General features: G+C 40.2%; 1 protein-coding gene across 1 annotated transcript in view; it reads left to right on the top strand.

Annotated features, from left to right (window-relative positions):
- LOC137280963 (uncharacterized) overlaps positions 1–17,735 on the top strand; it is a 50,892-nt gene that overhangs the window by 9,781 nt on the left and 23,376 nt on the right. The window contains exons 10-20 of the mRNA XM_067812138.1: positions 256–368; positions 1,303–1,373; positions 1,822–1,908; positions 2,683–2,906; positions 3,983–4,083; positions 7,031–7,131; positions 8,126–8,263; positions 13,614–13,671; positions 13,959–14,300; positions 15,833–15,846; positions 17,335–17,403. Of these exons, the coding sequence (XP_067668239.1) occupies positions 256–368; positions 1,303–1,373; positions 1,822–1,908; positions 2,683–2,906; positions 3,983–4,083; positions 7,031–7,131; positions 8,126–8,263; positions 13,614–13,671; positions 13,959–14,300; positions 15,833–15,846; positions 17,335–17,403 (1,318 nt within the window). The remainder of the gene's footprint in view (positions 1–255; positions 369–1,302; positions 1,374–1,821; positions 1,909–2,682; positions 2,907–3,982; positions 4,084–7,030; positions 7,132–8,125; positions 8,264–13,613; positions 13,672–13,958; positions 14,301–15,832; positions 15,847–17,334; positions 17,404–17,735) is intronic.

The raw sequence follows: 17,735 nt of genomic DNA, 5'->3' as shown, positions 1-17,735 counted from the left end.
AAAATAAATTACAAAAACGTCTTTACAATTTGAGAAATATTACAAAGACCATGACCAGCCAAATATTGTTTAGTTTCTATTAATGTCTGCTCATCTAATGTTGCTGAAATTGGCAACTCTTGAAACCAGGCAATCTATATTTTACAAAGAGAATACATGTTGGAGCGATATCGCTACGAAATATGTAACTAACTGCATGTACTATCTTCACTAGCTTTACTATTCAAGAAAAAATCATGCATATTTCTTCAACAGCACGATTTCATCTGGACTGTCCAGTCTGTCAGCGATGACATGGGAGGACATTCTCAAACCACGTCTCCCAAATGTTTCCGACCTCACAGCAACGGTGATAGCTAAAGTGTCAGGTGAATGTTCTGTAAAGATGCGTCATATAAAGTAGGGATGTAAAGCATATTGCAATGTATTGCGATTCAGGTACCCGTATTGCGATACGTGTTCGGAACTTAACTGTGACACTCAAATTGAGGGACGATACGCACTGCTGTGTCCGGTATTTAAGCGAGCACTCCTAATATAAATACGATGTGATATACTAATATAGCTCTTGCCTATTTGATAATTATGGATGATCACGTATGTTTTTTTGGATGGTTGACATCCTGCTGCATTGGGAATAAACATTGTATTTAGCGAGGCTTGGCGAGCTTAAGTCTAAGATCGCGATCTTAAGGATTTACAATAATTGTAGCGGTAAGATCGTGGGTCTTGCTCGATTGCCCACATGATACAGTGTGTCAAGCCCTTTTCTGGAGTCCCCAGAAAAAACATATCTCCAGAGTATACGTTCTGATGAATCTCCACCATACCCAGGGTTCATCTACGGCTCAGTCCGATAAATTTATTACCTCCCTTGGCTGGCTATTTATCCTATCAGGTGTCGACGATAGAAGTTGAGTGAACCATTCACAGCTCACTTTCGCTCTTTCATTATCTAACCGATTAAACTTGGTAACACAAACCATACAGAGGTACTCTGAAAGAGGTAGAGGGAATTCTTGCGTATGTTTTTATTAAATTTTGGACCTATCAGTTTGTCTCCGTATGATTTACCCCAAATCTGAGTCGTGCTGCAAACAAACCTTCCCAGCTGCGACCTTTGCTATCTTTGTTAATACTGGCGGCTTAGCTGATTGGATTTTGTGAGAATGCGGAGCCTGCAAAGGGATGTAATAGACACTTCCAGGGTATAGCGGAGACTTCTCGGAAAGTTTGCCCTGGAGATATCCAGGATGCAGGAAAACGGCGTAAAACTATACCGGCGACCCCTGTATGTTTCAGTGGTCGTGTTCGGAGCCCTGTCCTGTGCGGTAGCTATTCTTATTTCTCTCATCGGAGGAACACTCACGCAGGTCATTAATAACATGATCGATCTGTTGATTGATTGATTGATTGATTGATTGATTGGTTGGTTGGTTGGTTGGTTTTCAGTGCTTGGAGAATGAACGTGGTCACCGCCTCTTTTCAGATGCATGCATGATTACTGCGGCAATGTTATCTTTTAACACACTCAGGGATTTCCTTATCAAATGCTCGCTCTTTTAGATTTCTACGTGAGTTTTAACAGAAGGGTTCTCGTATTAAATGCAAACTAATTTAAGAATACTGCGACAGTTTTATCAGTTAACAGAGGGATTCTCTTATCAAATGCATGCCTTTTCAGAATACTACGACAGTTTTATCTATTAACAGAAGCGTTATCGTATCAGGTGCGTGTTTGATGAGATGACTACAACAGTTTTATCCAAATGTGATGTCCTTTAACAAAAAAGTTATTTTATCAAATGCATGCATCTTCAGATTACTTCGACAGTGTTATCCGCCTTCAACGGTCCTCTGTGTGGCCTATTTATCCTCGCATCTCTCTGTCCATGGGCTAACGCTAAAGTAAGTAATTCTGTAGGGCCGGACAATTTCAGAATTAAACACCCGTCAACAACAAACAAACGTTTCGGTTTTTTTTATACTTTTATCAGGTCTATCCCATAACGATTAATGACATGTGTTAAACCGGATCAAAAACGAATATACTTGAAGCAGCGCAATCAGGATTAATCAGTAGAGATATTACGATCAATTCTGTATCTATCGAGGTCACTTGATTGTCTGGTCCAGACTCGATTATTTATAGACAGCGACCATATAGCTGGAATATTTATGAATGCGGCCTAAAACTGAACACACTCACTCACATTATACAACAAAAGTCAAAATGGTCAAAATGTGTTAGTGAATAAGAATATACCCTTGCCGTTTAACAATAATTATAGCAAAAAAGACAGTCTTTAAGTGAGCGAGTGTGTATAAGGTTACATCGCTTTTATTCCTGCGACATACATACATATTAACATTTGTATGTTTGTATAGCGCCAAAATCCAACTTAACTGCTCAAAGGCGCTTTGTTTTCCCGTCTTCGTTGGATGCCCATCACAACTGCATATCATATTTTCAATCTCAACTCCCTGGGGATTATACAAGTCTTGCTGCCTCCTAGGCGCACGTGTGGCTTTCCCACTTTACGAGGTACCCATTCACTGCCGGGGACACCTGGTGTCGGATTTTCACATTGCACTGATGTGGGCAATCGAACCCGACTCCTCGGTGTGAAGTGTATGAAAACCCATGACGTACTGATGTTATCAAACGTTCATCTTCCTCAGGGAGCAGTCATTTCCACTGTGGTAAGCACTCTCATCATGATGTGGTTGTGTGCTGGCTCTACGTTCTCTGGAGCTACAAGACCCACTCCTTTCCTCACGCCGGCCCCTACTGACCAATGTTCTGTTCATAATATGACGTCACTGATCATGAATACAACAGGACTCATGACGTCAACAGCAGAACTGTATGACGTAACAACAGTCGCAACTGCTGCCGAACCGATGCAAGTATTTTATAAACTTGACCATATGCTGGAAATAGTCATGTTTTTGTTGGGTATAACTCAAACCTTAAAATTCAAGCCGAACTGTGTAGATTGTAACTGGGTTAAATATCTATAAGTGCAAAGGGCCCGGAGAAAGGAACATGTCATGATGATCATATTCCTCATGTGACTTCTACTAGAATGAACACAAATACACACAAATAAAACAACATAAAACAAGGAAAAAATCATAAAACTTAAAAGGAACAACAAATGAAAAATTAAAAATGAAAAGCAACAAACACACCCACGCAAGAACACAATACACACACACTGTCCCCCACTCTCTCTCTCTCTCTCTCTCTCTCTCTCTCTCTCTCACTCTCTCTCTCTCTCACACACACACACACACTCAAACCACATTACAAAGAGAGCACGCATACGAGACAACAGAAGATAATACAATAGGACAGAGGCTAAGAAAATCATGCTGATGCATTGCAGCAATATTAGCTAACTTAGCAACGCTATTATAGTTTTGTATCAAACGACAACTAACATTCTTGTCCTATTTTAATATTCCAACGTAGTTGGGTTTTTTTCCAAATTGTCCTTTTCGTATCGGAATATAGAGCCCAAAACAGTTACTTGACACAGGTCTTAAGGGTTTGTATGGTGGGCACCCGTTGACTAATTTGGACTTTTAAAGTATTTTGGTGTGACAAAACCGGGAATCGTAAGCACGAGCATGTAACCGTCTGGCCAAACATACAGTGTTCTGAAAGTGGTAGTAGCCTAGTGGTCAAAGCGTTCGCTTGTCACACCTGAGACTCGAGTTCGATTCCCCACATGGGTACTGTGTGTGGAACCAATGTTTGGTTTCCCTCGCCTTGATGTCGGTAAAGACGACGTAAAAAAAACTGAACGACTTGCAGACTTTGACATTTCCTAAACAGTACCGCTATCATTTGTAGATATTTTAAATTTCTGTAAATGTTCGTTATCATGTATATATTTTATATAAATATAAGATGTATAAATGAATTGCGACATAAAATGAGAATCACCTTACAGATTCAGTCTTCTTGTTTCAGAACGGGGTTCAATGTCATATACACCCTGTCATACACATGGCTCGGTGCTGTAGGAATTGGCATTGTACTTATCGTTGGTTTCTTTGCAAGCTGGGCAACAGGTAGGGAATACCATTTTATAGAACCATGTATGGTTTATCTAGCCCGGACCGGAATCTTGCTTAAGTATGTTTGGTATTGGTATATGTAGACGTTAATATTGTCCATTAGGGTACTTAGTAATGTCATTGTGGCAGTATATTTTACATTGCAACACTTCCGTAGTGGCATTGTGGCAATATATTTTACATTGCAACACTTTCGTAGTGCCATTGTGGCAATACATTTTACATTGCAGCACTTCCGTAGTGTCATTGTGGCAATATATTTTACATTGCAACACCTCCGTGGTGTCATAGTGGCAATGTATCTTGCTTTGTAAAACTTTCGTAGTGAAATTGTGGCAATATATCTTGCTTTGTAAAACTTTCGTAGTGTCATTGTGGCAATATATTTACGTTGTAGTACCTAAGCAGTGCACGTTGTGACAGTTTACTTTGCTCTGTAATACTTTCGTACTGTACGTTGTGGCATTGTATTTTACGTTCTAGTACGTACCTTTACAGTGTATGGTGTGGCAATGTATTTTACGATGCAACACTTTCGTAGTGCCATTGTGGCAATGTATTTTACCTTGTAACACTTTCGTAGTGCCATTGTGGCAATGTATCTTGCATTGTAAAACCTTCGTACTGTCATTGTGGCAATGTATTTACGTTGTAGTACCTTAGCAGTGCACGTTGTGGTAATTTACTTTGCTCTGTAATACTTTCGTACTGTACGTTGTGGCAGTGTATTTGACGTTCTAGTACGTACCTTCGCAGTGTATGGTGTGGCAATGTATTTTAGGTTGTAGTACCTTCGTGTACTTTGTTGTGCACTTTGTGGCAATATAGTTTACTTTGTCTTACCTCATACATAAATGTCGTTTTCTGATTGGCTAAGCACTCCACTTTGTGCTTTTCAATGTATCCCGCCGCGAATGCCGAATTCATTTGGTACTTCGTGGTAGTACTTCTTTATCTCGCATAACATTGAATCAGGTATGATGTACGGAAATTACCGATGTTTTGCGAATGCAAATCGATTGAAGGGAAATAACTCTGAATCTGTGTTTCTTGCGTCGTCTGCAAAATCGAACGCCAGCTGCGAAAAGATTTGCTTGGCATTCCAATAAATATTTTTGTACAAAACGTTCAAATGTAGTCCCTGTTAGTACTATGAAGAGCAATTATGCTGCAGTGACTTTAAAAATACAACACCTGTTTGGAAATTAGGAAAATGCAAGATTCGAATCGTTTGACTCATACAGGTTGCCTGAAGTGTACGATCAAACAGTTCAAAATTAACATTGAGGTGTTCGGTAAGATAAATGCGTTGTTCACTGATCCAACCGGGCTCATCGCTTGATGCACCCTCGATGTAAATAAACATCGGGGTACACCAACCCATGTCCCTCTCATAACCAGTAAACAACATGTTTTTAAAAAAACGTGTCAGTATTCATTGTGGCAATGTATTTTGCTTTGTAATAGCTAGAATAGTGTATGTTGTGTCAATGTATTTTGCTTTGTAATAGCTAGTATGGTGTATGTTGTGGCAATGTATTTTGCTTTGTAATAGCTAGAATAGTGTATGTTGTGACAATGTATTTCACACTGAACTACTATCGTAAGATATGTTGCGGCAAAGTTGTACTTAACGTTGTAGCACTTTCGTAGTGAACGTTGTGGCAATGTACAGTCTCGTTAATCCGACATCCTCCTTTGCACACCTAATAGTCGGACTACGGATTATCGATTTCTGAGAAACATATTACGCCCGCGGTCGAAAAAAGGAGAACCATTATTCAAATCCCCGATGTCACTATAGCGATAATCAATTCAGAGTTCATATTTAATTTATTAGCACATAACATGCACAATGCAAATGCACAATATGTATATGTGTCATTTGTAATATCATATATATGTATGAATGTTTTTGCGAATAACACCACTTGCGTGTACATGTACTCACACATGTGTCACATTCATTTACACTAGTCCATATACACTGTTAACACTGTATTTTACGTTGTCGTATCTTTGTAATGTACGTTGTGGCAATGTATTTTACATTGTTTATCTTTGTAATGTACGTTGTGGCAATATATTTTACATTATTTATCTTTGTAATGTACGTTGTGGCAATGTATTTTACATTATTTATCTTTGTAATGTACGTTGTGGCAATATATTTTACATTATTTATCTTTGTAATGTACGTTGTGGCAATGTATTTTACATTATTTATCTTTGTAATGTACGTTGTGACAATATATTTTACATTATTTATCTTTGTAATGTACGTTGTGGCAATATATTTTACATTGTTTATCTTTGTAATGTACGTTGTGGCAATATATTTTACATTATTTATCTTTGTAATGTACGTTGTGGCAATATATTTTACATTATTTATCTTTGTAATGTACGTTGTGGCAATGTATTTTACATTGTTTATCTTTGTATTGTACGTTGTGGCAATATATTTTACATTATTTATCTTTGTAATGCACGTTGTGGCAATGTATTTTACATTATTTATCTTTGTAATGTACGTTGTGGCAATATATTTTACATTAGTTATCTTTGTAATGTACGTTGTGGCAATATATTTTACATTGTTTATCTTTGTAATGTACGTTGTGGCAATGTATTTTACATTGTTTATCTTTGTAATGTACGTTGTGGCAATATATTGTACATTATTTATCTTTGTAATGTACGTTGTGGCAATGTATTTTACATTGTTTATCTTTGTAATGTACGTTGTGGCAATGTATTTTACATTATTTATCTGTTGCATACATGTGCATGCAAATGCATATCTTAAGGAGGATATTCTCAGGTGACATTTTCGAATGAATATGAACATTGGGAGTAATTCAAATATGGTTTTTACTCGTACATTTCTTAATTTTAAAAATATTATTATTGTTTTATTTATTCTTTTCTACGTTTACAGGATTCAACAAAGATGGCAACCTGGATCCTCGTTATGTCATATTTTTATCTGAGGTGGTCAGAAATATTCTCAGGTGCGGGAAGAAGAGTACAAGTGATGAGGTAATGACTACTGATTAAGTAATACATTGCCGGTTCAGTGACGTATTTCATCGATGTGCAGGAAATACCCTCATATCATATGATATCAGTGAGATCCTTGTTTATTCAGCATCGTCGTGAGAGGTCAATAAGAGGATCACATGTATCACCTATCTCAGATCAGATCATGTGTTTATGTCTGGCCCTGACTTGATTATTTATGAACCCATGTTATATAGTGGGAACAAGCCAAACAAAGTATTTACGATGAAGGCTGTGATAGAGTTGGTTGATGGAAGGGATTACATCGATACAACAACAAAAATGAAATGTAATAATAACATAATGACAGTGTATATGAAATGGATTTCTCTGGCACCCGGTATCCATCTCGAAGCTGTTTAAGCTTCAAGCTTTACCTCGAAAGCCTTAGAAGGTTAGAGGATGTTCATGTTCATAATTAGAAAATCACTTGACGGTTGATATTTTCTATAATCTACCCGGAATGAAATATGGTGACCTAAAGTGGCCGTGTGCCCTAATAAGATCTGGAGAGCATCTAAGGCTAAATTTACACGTGAATTTTAAGGTCAGCTAGAAGATTAACAGTGACTGATTGAGTGCGTGAGTACAGCTTTGTAACCCTTTAGCAATATCCCAGTCTGGAATATTCAACTCATGTTGGGAATCGAACCCTGGTCTTCAGTATGACCTGCTGAGGTTTTAGGTTACCCATTGTCCCAGAAAGAATAAGGACGCGTTGATCAAGACAAAAGGTGCAGTGAACAATCACTAGCGACCATCTGTCGGTTTTATGGTCTCTGGATGTTACCCGAATGAATGAATCAACGGCATCATCGTCAGAGTACATTGCTTCCATTGTCTGTGTCTACAGAGTTGCGCGTTGCCTCAGTGTAACTCCATCATCCACTGAACTTGGCTTTGACGAATACTTTCATTAAACTCTTTTTCCGCATTGTATGTGGTAACCCAATGTAAGCCTGTATTGTTCCAGAAATCCGAAAGAAAAGACAGTGTGTATAACACCGAGATAGAAATCGAACCCGGAAAGACAGCTGAGACAGAGCTACCACTGCTCACTGATGTAGGAAAGGAAAAACCTGTTTCCCATCTCCCTTCTCACATCAACGACGTGAAGGATGAACACAAACCTTGACAGTTGTACAGATACCTTAAAACGGATGGTTCTTTGAGGAAAGTACGGTTGTGAATTGTCTTGTCAAATGGTCAGGTTATATAATGACCTGAGCAGGATTTGAAACTAAATTGTTCGGCATGTTGGATGCTCTCTAATCAATCAAATAGATTTTAAGAAATTAATCAGTAACTTGTTGCCAGGCAAAATGACGTAATGTGGATCTGGGGATTTCAGACTTGGTAGACATTTTAGAGGTTACGTTAAATGAAAACACGAAAACCATTCAAGTAATCAAAATACACATCTGGTAAATGCTGGGCTCATTATCGATTTCGGGTATATCCTTGAGTGAATATTGTTTTACGCCGCCTTTAGCATTATTCTTACAACACCAGGGCTTCACACATTGTATTCATTTGGGAAATCAAACTCGGCCTGTGACGTGAACGCTTTTACCCACCATCCCGACTATATCGTAGGTCAAAGAGTCAACGATCCTCCAATGTTAACGATCCCTAGTGTTAGCGATCCCCCATGTCAACGATCCCCTATGTTAACGATCCCCAATGTTAATACTCGCTGTTCGCGTAAATGTGACACTCGCCCCAAACTTATGCAGCTGCAAGTCAATTTTTCACATGAACAAAATCAGGAACATGTATCCATTTATCTACACGTCTACCATGATAAAATTTTGAAGCAAGATTATTTTTGTTAGCTACGGTATTGACTTTACGCACGTCTGTAAGGATTTTGCGAAAATGATGTTGGTCAAAAGACGACAAGATCATGGGAGTTACTTAGCTTTAGCGGCGCTGTCATAACTAGCTTTCGTGATGTTTGTTATTTGTCACTTTTGTATTTATACCAGTAGTACATCCCAGTGGATGTATTTCATGTACAGAAATAAAGTATATATTGTAAAATATATCTGTTCTTATTTTTTTATTTCGTCTATATGTATGCACGTGTGCGCGTGTGCGTGTGTGCGCGTGTGCATGGCAAACTATGCCCAAAGTAGAGTACGTGGCAAACTAGGTTAGACATCCAGCAGAATGCGGGGCGCTTACAGCTTGTCTAGCTTGTCCTTTGCTTCACCACATATTCATGACCCGGTATCTCAATTGGCACAAACGGCAGGTCATTAAAGAGGGGAGCAGAGAATGTTTTACGGCGACGTTGTCACGTCTGTTCGGTCATTGTGAGTCTATTCTTGACAATCAGCTGACAAAAGGGGAACCCCGTCATAATAATAGACCCGACCAGTTATGACACGGTCACGCAATGCATTAATATTCACTTGATCAGGTCAAACGGAACAAGCTGTAAGACCAAACAAACCCACACATTAACGGATAAACATTTGAACTCAAACAGATAAACAGATTAACTCAAACCATTCGCATACTGGCAAACACGACTACTCTGTAAATCAGGGTATGGTGACGTTATGGCATTGTACCATCAACGTTTTGTGGATCTGGAACATGACGTTTCTATTGTTCTCAGGTCAACTTTTTATGTTTTTGGTTTTGTGTGTGTACTGAGTCAAAAAAGAACCTTCACAAAATGTAATTTTTAAAAATAATAAATATTTTTTCTCTGATGATACGTCTTTGTATCCGAAATGGGATCCCTATACCTACTCTAGAAAAACGTTAGCAAAACCCACTCAAACCCATCCATTCGTCGTGCAAATGACGTCAGTACAAAATCACGTCTTGCACGTGAAGTCGATCACGTGATCTTCACATCGAAGTTTTCTTCATTTGCACGTGTTTGCATTGGCCTCAAGATTTGAAAAAAAAACCCACAAACTTTTATACCACAGTTCTAACGGTACTTGAAATGCCACGATTGTCAAATGTGCAACGTGAACGTGCCGTTGGCATGTTGCGAGCCTGAAGATCAGTTATTGACGTCGCAAGAGCAATGGGATGCAGCCATCGTACTGTGTATGACTTGCGAGGTCGTCTAAAACAAATCAGCACCACTTCTGATCGCCCAAGGTCGGGTCGTCCACGTGTGACGTCACGAGCAGAAGACCGTCAAATCGTCCTTCGTCACCTTCGTGACTGATTTCTGCCGGCTACACGAACCAGGGCTGAGATGTTTAGAGGTCGACTTTTCCCCACAGACCATTCGAAATCAGTTGCGGGCTGCCAATCTCCATTTCGACGTCCATATCGTGGGCCAATATTGACGCCGTTTCATCAACGTCAACGTCTGCTGTGGGCCCAACGTCACCTCCGATTGACCCAGAGAGACTGGAATGTGTTATTGTGATTGTGTATGTATGCGTGTCTTCTCACAGCGTAAGCCTGTGACTGTGTGATTGTGTGTGTGAGTGCGTGGTTGTACGGTGTGTGCGAATGCATGATTGCGTGCGTGGCTTAATGAGCGCATATGCTTGCTTCCATATGGTTGAAGGTGTGATTACGAGTGCATATGTGTCAACAAAACAATTAATATGTTATCAAATCTGAAATGTATGTAATGATGTGTTTTTCTTGTATTCTCTTATTGTATGGTATTATTTATTGGCCTAAATAGCAGGATGTTTTCTATGTTTGAGTGAATGAGTTTAGTTTTACGAGTTCTTGATGATGTATAACAAGTGCAAATGATGCAATGATGACGAATGCCTCTAATGGATCCACATGCCATATGGTCCACGCGGCGCATGATCCACATGCCACGTGATCCACATGGCGCATGGACATGAGCATTTTCCAGAAATATACTGAACACCAAAAGAAACGCAACTATGTTTTTATCAAGTTTTTTTACAAGACATTTTATGAGTTATGAGATTTCATTTATCGAAACTTGCGTATTATTTCTGATCAGTATACTTTATTCTTTGCACAATTATTTCAAATATGTTCACAACACTGAAATATTCGTAAGAAAAAGACGGTTAATGTTTATTTGAAGGCCCTAATTAGTTTGCATCCTCAGACTGACTTTGAAAACATTATCCAGCACTGACAATTATGCAGAAATGCTTCAGCACGTACAGACCTGTGCATCGGCATCGTTTTGGTTGAAAGGCAGTCTTCACATGCATAATGATCGAAGCATGCATAATGATATTGAAAGTCACGCAGGTGTCTCACATTCTGCTTACTTGGAGACGACTGTGGTAGGTGGGTTTCCTTGTATTGTCAAGGCATGTTTATACAGAGATGTGGGACAGTTGTTGTTGTTGTTGTTTTGTATGTCGGTGGGAGTGATATTAACATTTTCGATTCCGGTCAGTGTTAAATGAAATCTTCGCGTCGACGCACCTATCGGAGATAACTTGAGATACCTTCAAACCCTTCATTTCTGACCTCCTCGGTGTCTACACCAAAACGTGAGTACCATGTGTACCATGGCTCAAGAACACATTTGCCCTCTTTTTGGGACTCGGTGGTCAAAGTTTAGGTGATGTTTCTTGACCTTCTATTTAGGTGACCTTCGAGACCAGATCGTCCCGAATTTTATGAAAGATAATTATTGCATTGCCTTTGAGTAAAAGCCAGCGATATATAGCTTTGAGCACCGGCAGTTGAAATAGCATATGACAAATGGTTATGAATTTTTGAGGGATGGCTATTAAGAATGACAAACGTGAAATCTGTTACATTTTCATAAATGTCGGTCTGCTCAGAGGGGTTCTAGTGTAGAGAAATGGGGTCACCGTATTCGATGAAAGCACTGTAAAAACATATCACCCAAGGACATTTTTATATAGTTCTAAAGGACGTTGCGTTGATCTTCCTTCTTCAATTCTTTGGTGATTTTTTGCTGAGACTGTATTTAAAAGAACACGTACTAATGACGATTTGACAATAAAATCAGTGACAGCTTCCTCAAAATGGTACATCGATGCTCATGGTAGGATCACTGGATTGTCTGGTTCAAACTCGATTATTTCCAAATCCCCGTCATATATTGGAATATTTAACACAAATATACCCCAAGAAGGATCACTCAAGCATAAAATGCAATGTTCGTGACTTTAACCTAGTACACCGATCTACATGTAATTGGTGAGAACAATGCCTCGTTCAGTATGAAATATTTCAAAGTAAAGTCCTCCAGGGAAATACTTTCAGGCTTACCAAATAACACTTTTACATCTGGCAACTGATTCCATGGCTAAAGTCGAAGGTCAAGGCCAAGTTTCAAAGGTCAAGGAAAGCATTGTTTTTATGAAACTGATGTCTGGTCGATATGTGTATCTCTTCACAACTGTGATCGAGTGTAAATATAACATTTCAACAGAAACGTTTTTGCTTCTAAGGAAGTAAGCTCGACAAAGAGTGAATTAGTTTTATGCCGCACTCAGCAATATTCCAGTTCTGTGGCGGCGGTCTGTAAATAATCGTCGCTTTGTTGTCCTGGTGCACACGCGATTCAGAGTTTTATGAACATTTATTTGCAAAAACCGTTTATTTCACATTTTATCGATATATATGCGTCATGTTCCCTTGTATAACAGTTATAGTATTAGGCCTGCAAAGTGACCTTTTTATTAGTGAACTGGCAAGTTTTGGAATGTAACTTTATTGTCCGCCAAACATACCGATGTATCTTATGTGTAAGCGAATATGACTTACGTCGCTTTAGGCAATGTTCCAGCAATATAACGGTGGGGAACACTAGAAAATGACTTTACTATTTGCACCAATACAGGGAATCGAACCTGTGTTCGGCGAGACGAGCGAACGCTTCGACCACAAGGCTACCCAACCGCCGTTACATATTGATATGATGATGATGTGGTGTTCAGCTTGTAATAGTAAGAAGTAAGATGTTTCGTGTATACATTTTAATGCTTAGGGTTTATACCTGATTTTTTATTATTGCAATTTTTCATAAGCATTATGATATTATATACTGTAGCCATACTTTTGAAATGAGAGTTGTGTTTGTATTGTAATGAAATGACTGTGATCAAAGGTCCAATAGATATTACCGTCCTGATTATGAGTCTCGATCTGTCGAGATCTTTGCTCTTGGATTTCACGTAAGTGGTACATGTTTAAAACTGTTGGGCTTTCATGAAACTAAATAGACAACGATAAAACACGGTATTTTTCATACTGTTCAAAGGCTGTTAAACCAAACACACTCAGTCACTGGGGTCATTGGGGCACTTCAGAGATCATCCATCACCTTAAAGAAATGGGCACCAGCAGTTTAAATGACAGTTCAAAATACACACGTTCACCGGGGTCATTTTGGACTCGTCAGAGACCCCCATGTCCTCCTTCCCATGTCCTCCTTAAACACACTGGGCACCAACAATTCAGTGGTGATCAGATCAAACACGCATTCTCTGGGTTCATTATAGACACTTCAGAGACCATCCTTCACCTCCTTGAACACAGTCTGCGCCAACAGTTCAAATGGTAGTCGCTCAAAATAAAATCACTCTCTTTAGTCACTTTGGACTCTGGGCATCAACAGATGGCCGTTACACCAAATACACTCTTTCATTTACTCGCTCACTCACTCACTGGGGACATCTTGGACATTTCAGAAAACACCTATCACGTTCAAAAACACAATAGGAAACGTTTGGACACTTCAGATCCATCTTGTCCTTTAAACACAATGTGCACGGACAGTTAAAATGGGCGTTAAACCGTATGTATAATTATACATTCAGTTACTGGTGTCATTTTGTACACTTCAGTGACAGAAACCAGCATAAGCATCACAGGATTCTTCCTTGCAAAGGTCCGTTTGGTACGACAGCAACAGAAAGTGATTACAATGGTCAGCAGTCACAGCTTCCACATCGCCGACTACGTGGTCTTCGGTGCCACCATCGTCATCTCACTTGGGATAGGAATTTACTTTGCTATGTCTGGTGGACGTCAGCGAACAACGTCCGAGTTTCTGGTCGGTGGTCGCGCCATGAAGTTTCTCCCCGTCGCTTTGTCGCTGATGGTGTCGTTTGAGTCGTCCATCATGATGCTTGGTATTCCTGCTGAGGTGTACGTGTACGGGGCTCAGATCTGGATCGGAATGTGCGGCTGGCTGACGGTGCTTCTCCTCACCAATAGAGTGCTTGTCCCGATGATTCATCCGCTGAAAATCACCAGTGCTTATGAGGTAAACTCATGGGCAAAAGAAACTTATCACCCGACATTATTTGTGTTAAAAACGACAAAAACAAAAAAATGTCAGAAAGAATGTTTATATAAGAAAGATAAGCCATTTACACAGCAAAAACTGTATTTGTTGATGCCCTGTCAATGTTCATGCATGCAGGAAGTGAGGTAGATGACACATGGGGTGGACGTGAAAGTTTACACAGAGGATTGCATTCACAGAGTGTGTGGAAAACTGAATCTTGGAAGTGTCTGAGCACTCAGTACCTAGTGTGTCCACCCCTTGAATCAATGCACGCTAGTACACGTCTCCGCATTGATGTCGTCAAACGCCTGATGACGTCAGGAGGAATCCTCTGCCACAGTTCCAAGAGAACTTGCTCCAATTGTTGGCGATTTGCTGGTGGTTGCTGTCGTTGTCTTAGCTGTCTGTCGAGATGATCCCAGAGGTGTTCAATGGGATTCATGTCTGGGGAACGTGCTGGCCAGGGCAAAACGTTGATGTTGGCGTTGTTGAGGTAATCTTCAACGATTCTGGCAGTATGCGGACGTGCATTGTCCTGTTGCAAAAGAACACCTCTTGGCTGTTGACGCACAAAGGGCAAAACAACTGGCCTCAAGACTTCGTCCCTATACCTTTGGGCTGTCAGATTTCCATGCAGGATGACAAGCTGTGTCCTCTGATCAGCACAAATCCCACCCCACACCATGATACCACCTCCTCCAAATGGGTGCACCTCTTGAATGCAGTTCCTCGCCAATCGCTCACCTCTACGTCGGTATACACGGGCTCGGCCATCATTTCTGTACAAGTTGAAACGACTTTCATCAGTGAAGAGAACTCTCTGCCAGTCACGTCGCTGCCACCGACGTACTGTTCGTGCCCACTGCAGCCGACGTTGACAATGTTGGCGGGTCAAGGGCATTCCACGGAATGGACGGCGAGCTCTGATACCAGCAGCACGGAGACGTCTTAGTACGGTTCGTCTGCTGATGCGGTGTCCCAAGGCTGTGGTCGCCGTTGACGTCGCTGTGACGAATCTGTTCCGTAGGTGTATCGTACGGATATGGCGGTCTTCGGCGGGCGTCGTAACCCTTGGTCTACCTGATCTTGGACGGTCAGTGGTCTGACCTGTCTGCTGAAAACGTCTCAGGAGGTTGCTGATTGTTGCCTGGCTGCAGTGGAATGTTCTGGCAATCTGACGTTGTGACGCCCCCATATGGGCCATACCGATGGCCCTATTGCGTTGCTCCGATGACAGTCGTGGCATAACTTTGATATGCTTTTTGATAATGCATGATTGCACTGTCGAACAGCTGTATTTATGCAACCAATGTGCACGAGAACTTTTGGTTACACTCAAAAAACCTTTTTCACTGTTTTTCGTGCTTTCACGAAAATCACAATATCTCGGGTTTTTTGCTTGCTACTCAGCTTAAAAATGTGTTTTAGCGAATGTTTTCTCAGTATGTTTTACCTAGTTCAGTTTTGTTTAGAAGCGTAAATGGAAATTTTAAAGTGATAAGTTTCTTTTGCCCATGAGTTTATATCATTGTTAAATTGCTCTGTCTGGATCTGCGTTAATTTAAGAGAGAGATCGAGTTACATTTTACGCCGCATTCAGCAATAATCCAGCTTTTAGAGACGTTCTGTAAATAATTGGGTCTGGCCCAGACACCCCTATGATCAATAGCATGAACATCGATCTGCACAAATGGAACACGATAACATGTGTCAATCAGATCAGCGGGCCTGACCACCCGATCCCGTTAGTCTTCTCTTATGACCAACACGGGTTACTATAGATCAATTCTAAACCGGATCTTCACGAGTCGCTTTAATTTAACAAATGGGAACAACAGTTTTCTTCTACGTGATTAGTTTGTCAGTGGGGCGAGCACGTACCTGTACTTCTCTGTCTAAGGATCCTTAACGGGATCGGGTAGTCAGTCTTACGGGGTCTGTTGACACATGTCATTTGCGTTGATCGATGTTCGATGCTCGTTGCTCATGATCACTGGATTGTTTGGTCCAGATTCGAGTTTTGATAGATCACTGTCCTGTAGCTGGACAATGGCTGGACGTGGCGTTAACCAACAAACACAATACACTATCACAGACTTTCAGAGAGAACGTCTTGGGTTAAACAAAGTAATAGTCCTGATGACGTCATAGTAATAGTCCTGATGACGTCATAAACGAAGTTGTGATGTTGTGTTGTTATGCGTTGTGATCATGAGGGCACACAAAATATATGTGAGTTCTATACCAAAAATACGATTCTATGGTTTGAAGAAGCAGATTTCTGTGTCTGTAAGATAGCATTTACTCTTCTACTCGTTGCTTGGAAGTGAATCTACGCCGCTGACGCTCACCGGACACAACTCCTTGTAAGACGGTCCCTTTGAAGCACTCGAAATGGATTTAGGGCAGAATACGTACATTATTATATTACCACTGAAAATATACAACAAGCTTATGTAATGACCCTGATATCTACATTTTAGCGAGTCTCTGTGTCGATTGGTCATTTGAAGCACATCGTTTTTTTGCGGAAATTGTGATACAGCATTAATTAGATATGTGGATTACGTCACAAACTGATCACATGACGCCATCTAACCAATAGTTTTCATTCAATGAATTTGGTCCGTAGAATAGCCATTGCATTTAATCATAATGTGATTTCTCTCTTAAAATGTCAATGAGTGATATGAAGAGTAACCGGCCAGCATTTCAGTGTTACTAATTATCTGCCCCTTGCGAATTTAGGTTGTAAATTGAGCTACAAAATACACATCCATGAAAAAGATCATCGCCAAGGGGATTAATAACGTTCCATATCTGAGGACAGATAATCCGTAATAACTTGTGTTACGACGGTTAACCTTCCAATAATATTTCGATATGTTCCACTAATCTGCCAATACTGACAGCTGCTTGTCTTGTTTCAGTATCTTGATGGGCGCTTCAAATCCCGCCCCATTCGACTTATTGGGACGACGCTTGGAATATTGCACTATGTAAGTTACGACATTAGCTCACTAACAGAAATCATATGTCATAGTCCACAAAACAATGTAAAGTTGACTCTACTGACAAGACGACATTTGTAAACTATAACCAGCTGTAACCAGAGACCATATAATAGATATATATTATATGGTCTCTGCTGTGACCAATCATGGATTAATAATTTTCTTCAGTTAATAGCGATTGCTATCTATCATAAAGACAGTCAAACAAGTACTACTCGTTATGAGTTGCATTGACTAATAATTTACACACGCACACGCACACGCACACGCACACGCACACGCACACGCACACGCACACGCACACCAGTCCAATGTCT

Source organism: Haliotis asinina, chromosome 4 (assembly GCF_037392515.1).
Source record: "Haliotis asinina isolate JCU_RB_2024 chromosome 4, JCU_Hal_asi_v2, whole genome shotgun sequence".
NCBI classification, from domain to species: Eukaryota; Metazoa; Mollusca; class Gastropoda; order Lepetellida; family Haliotidae; genus Haliotis; species Haliotis asinina.
The sequence above is the reverse complement of the archived record's forward strand: the minus strand, read 5'-3'. Positions and strand labels throughout refer to the sequence as shown.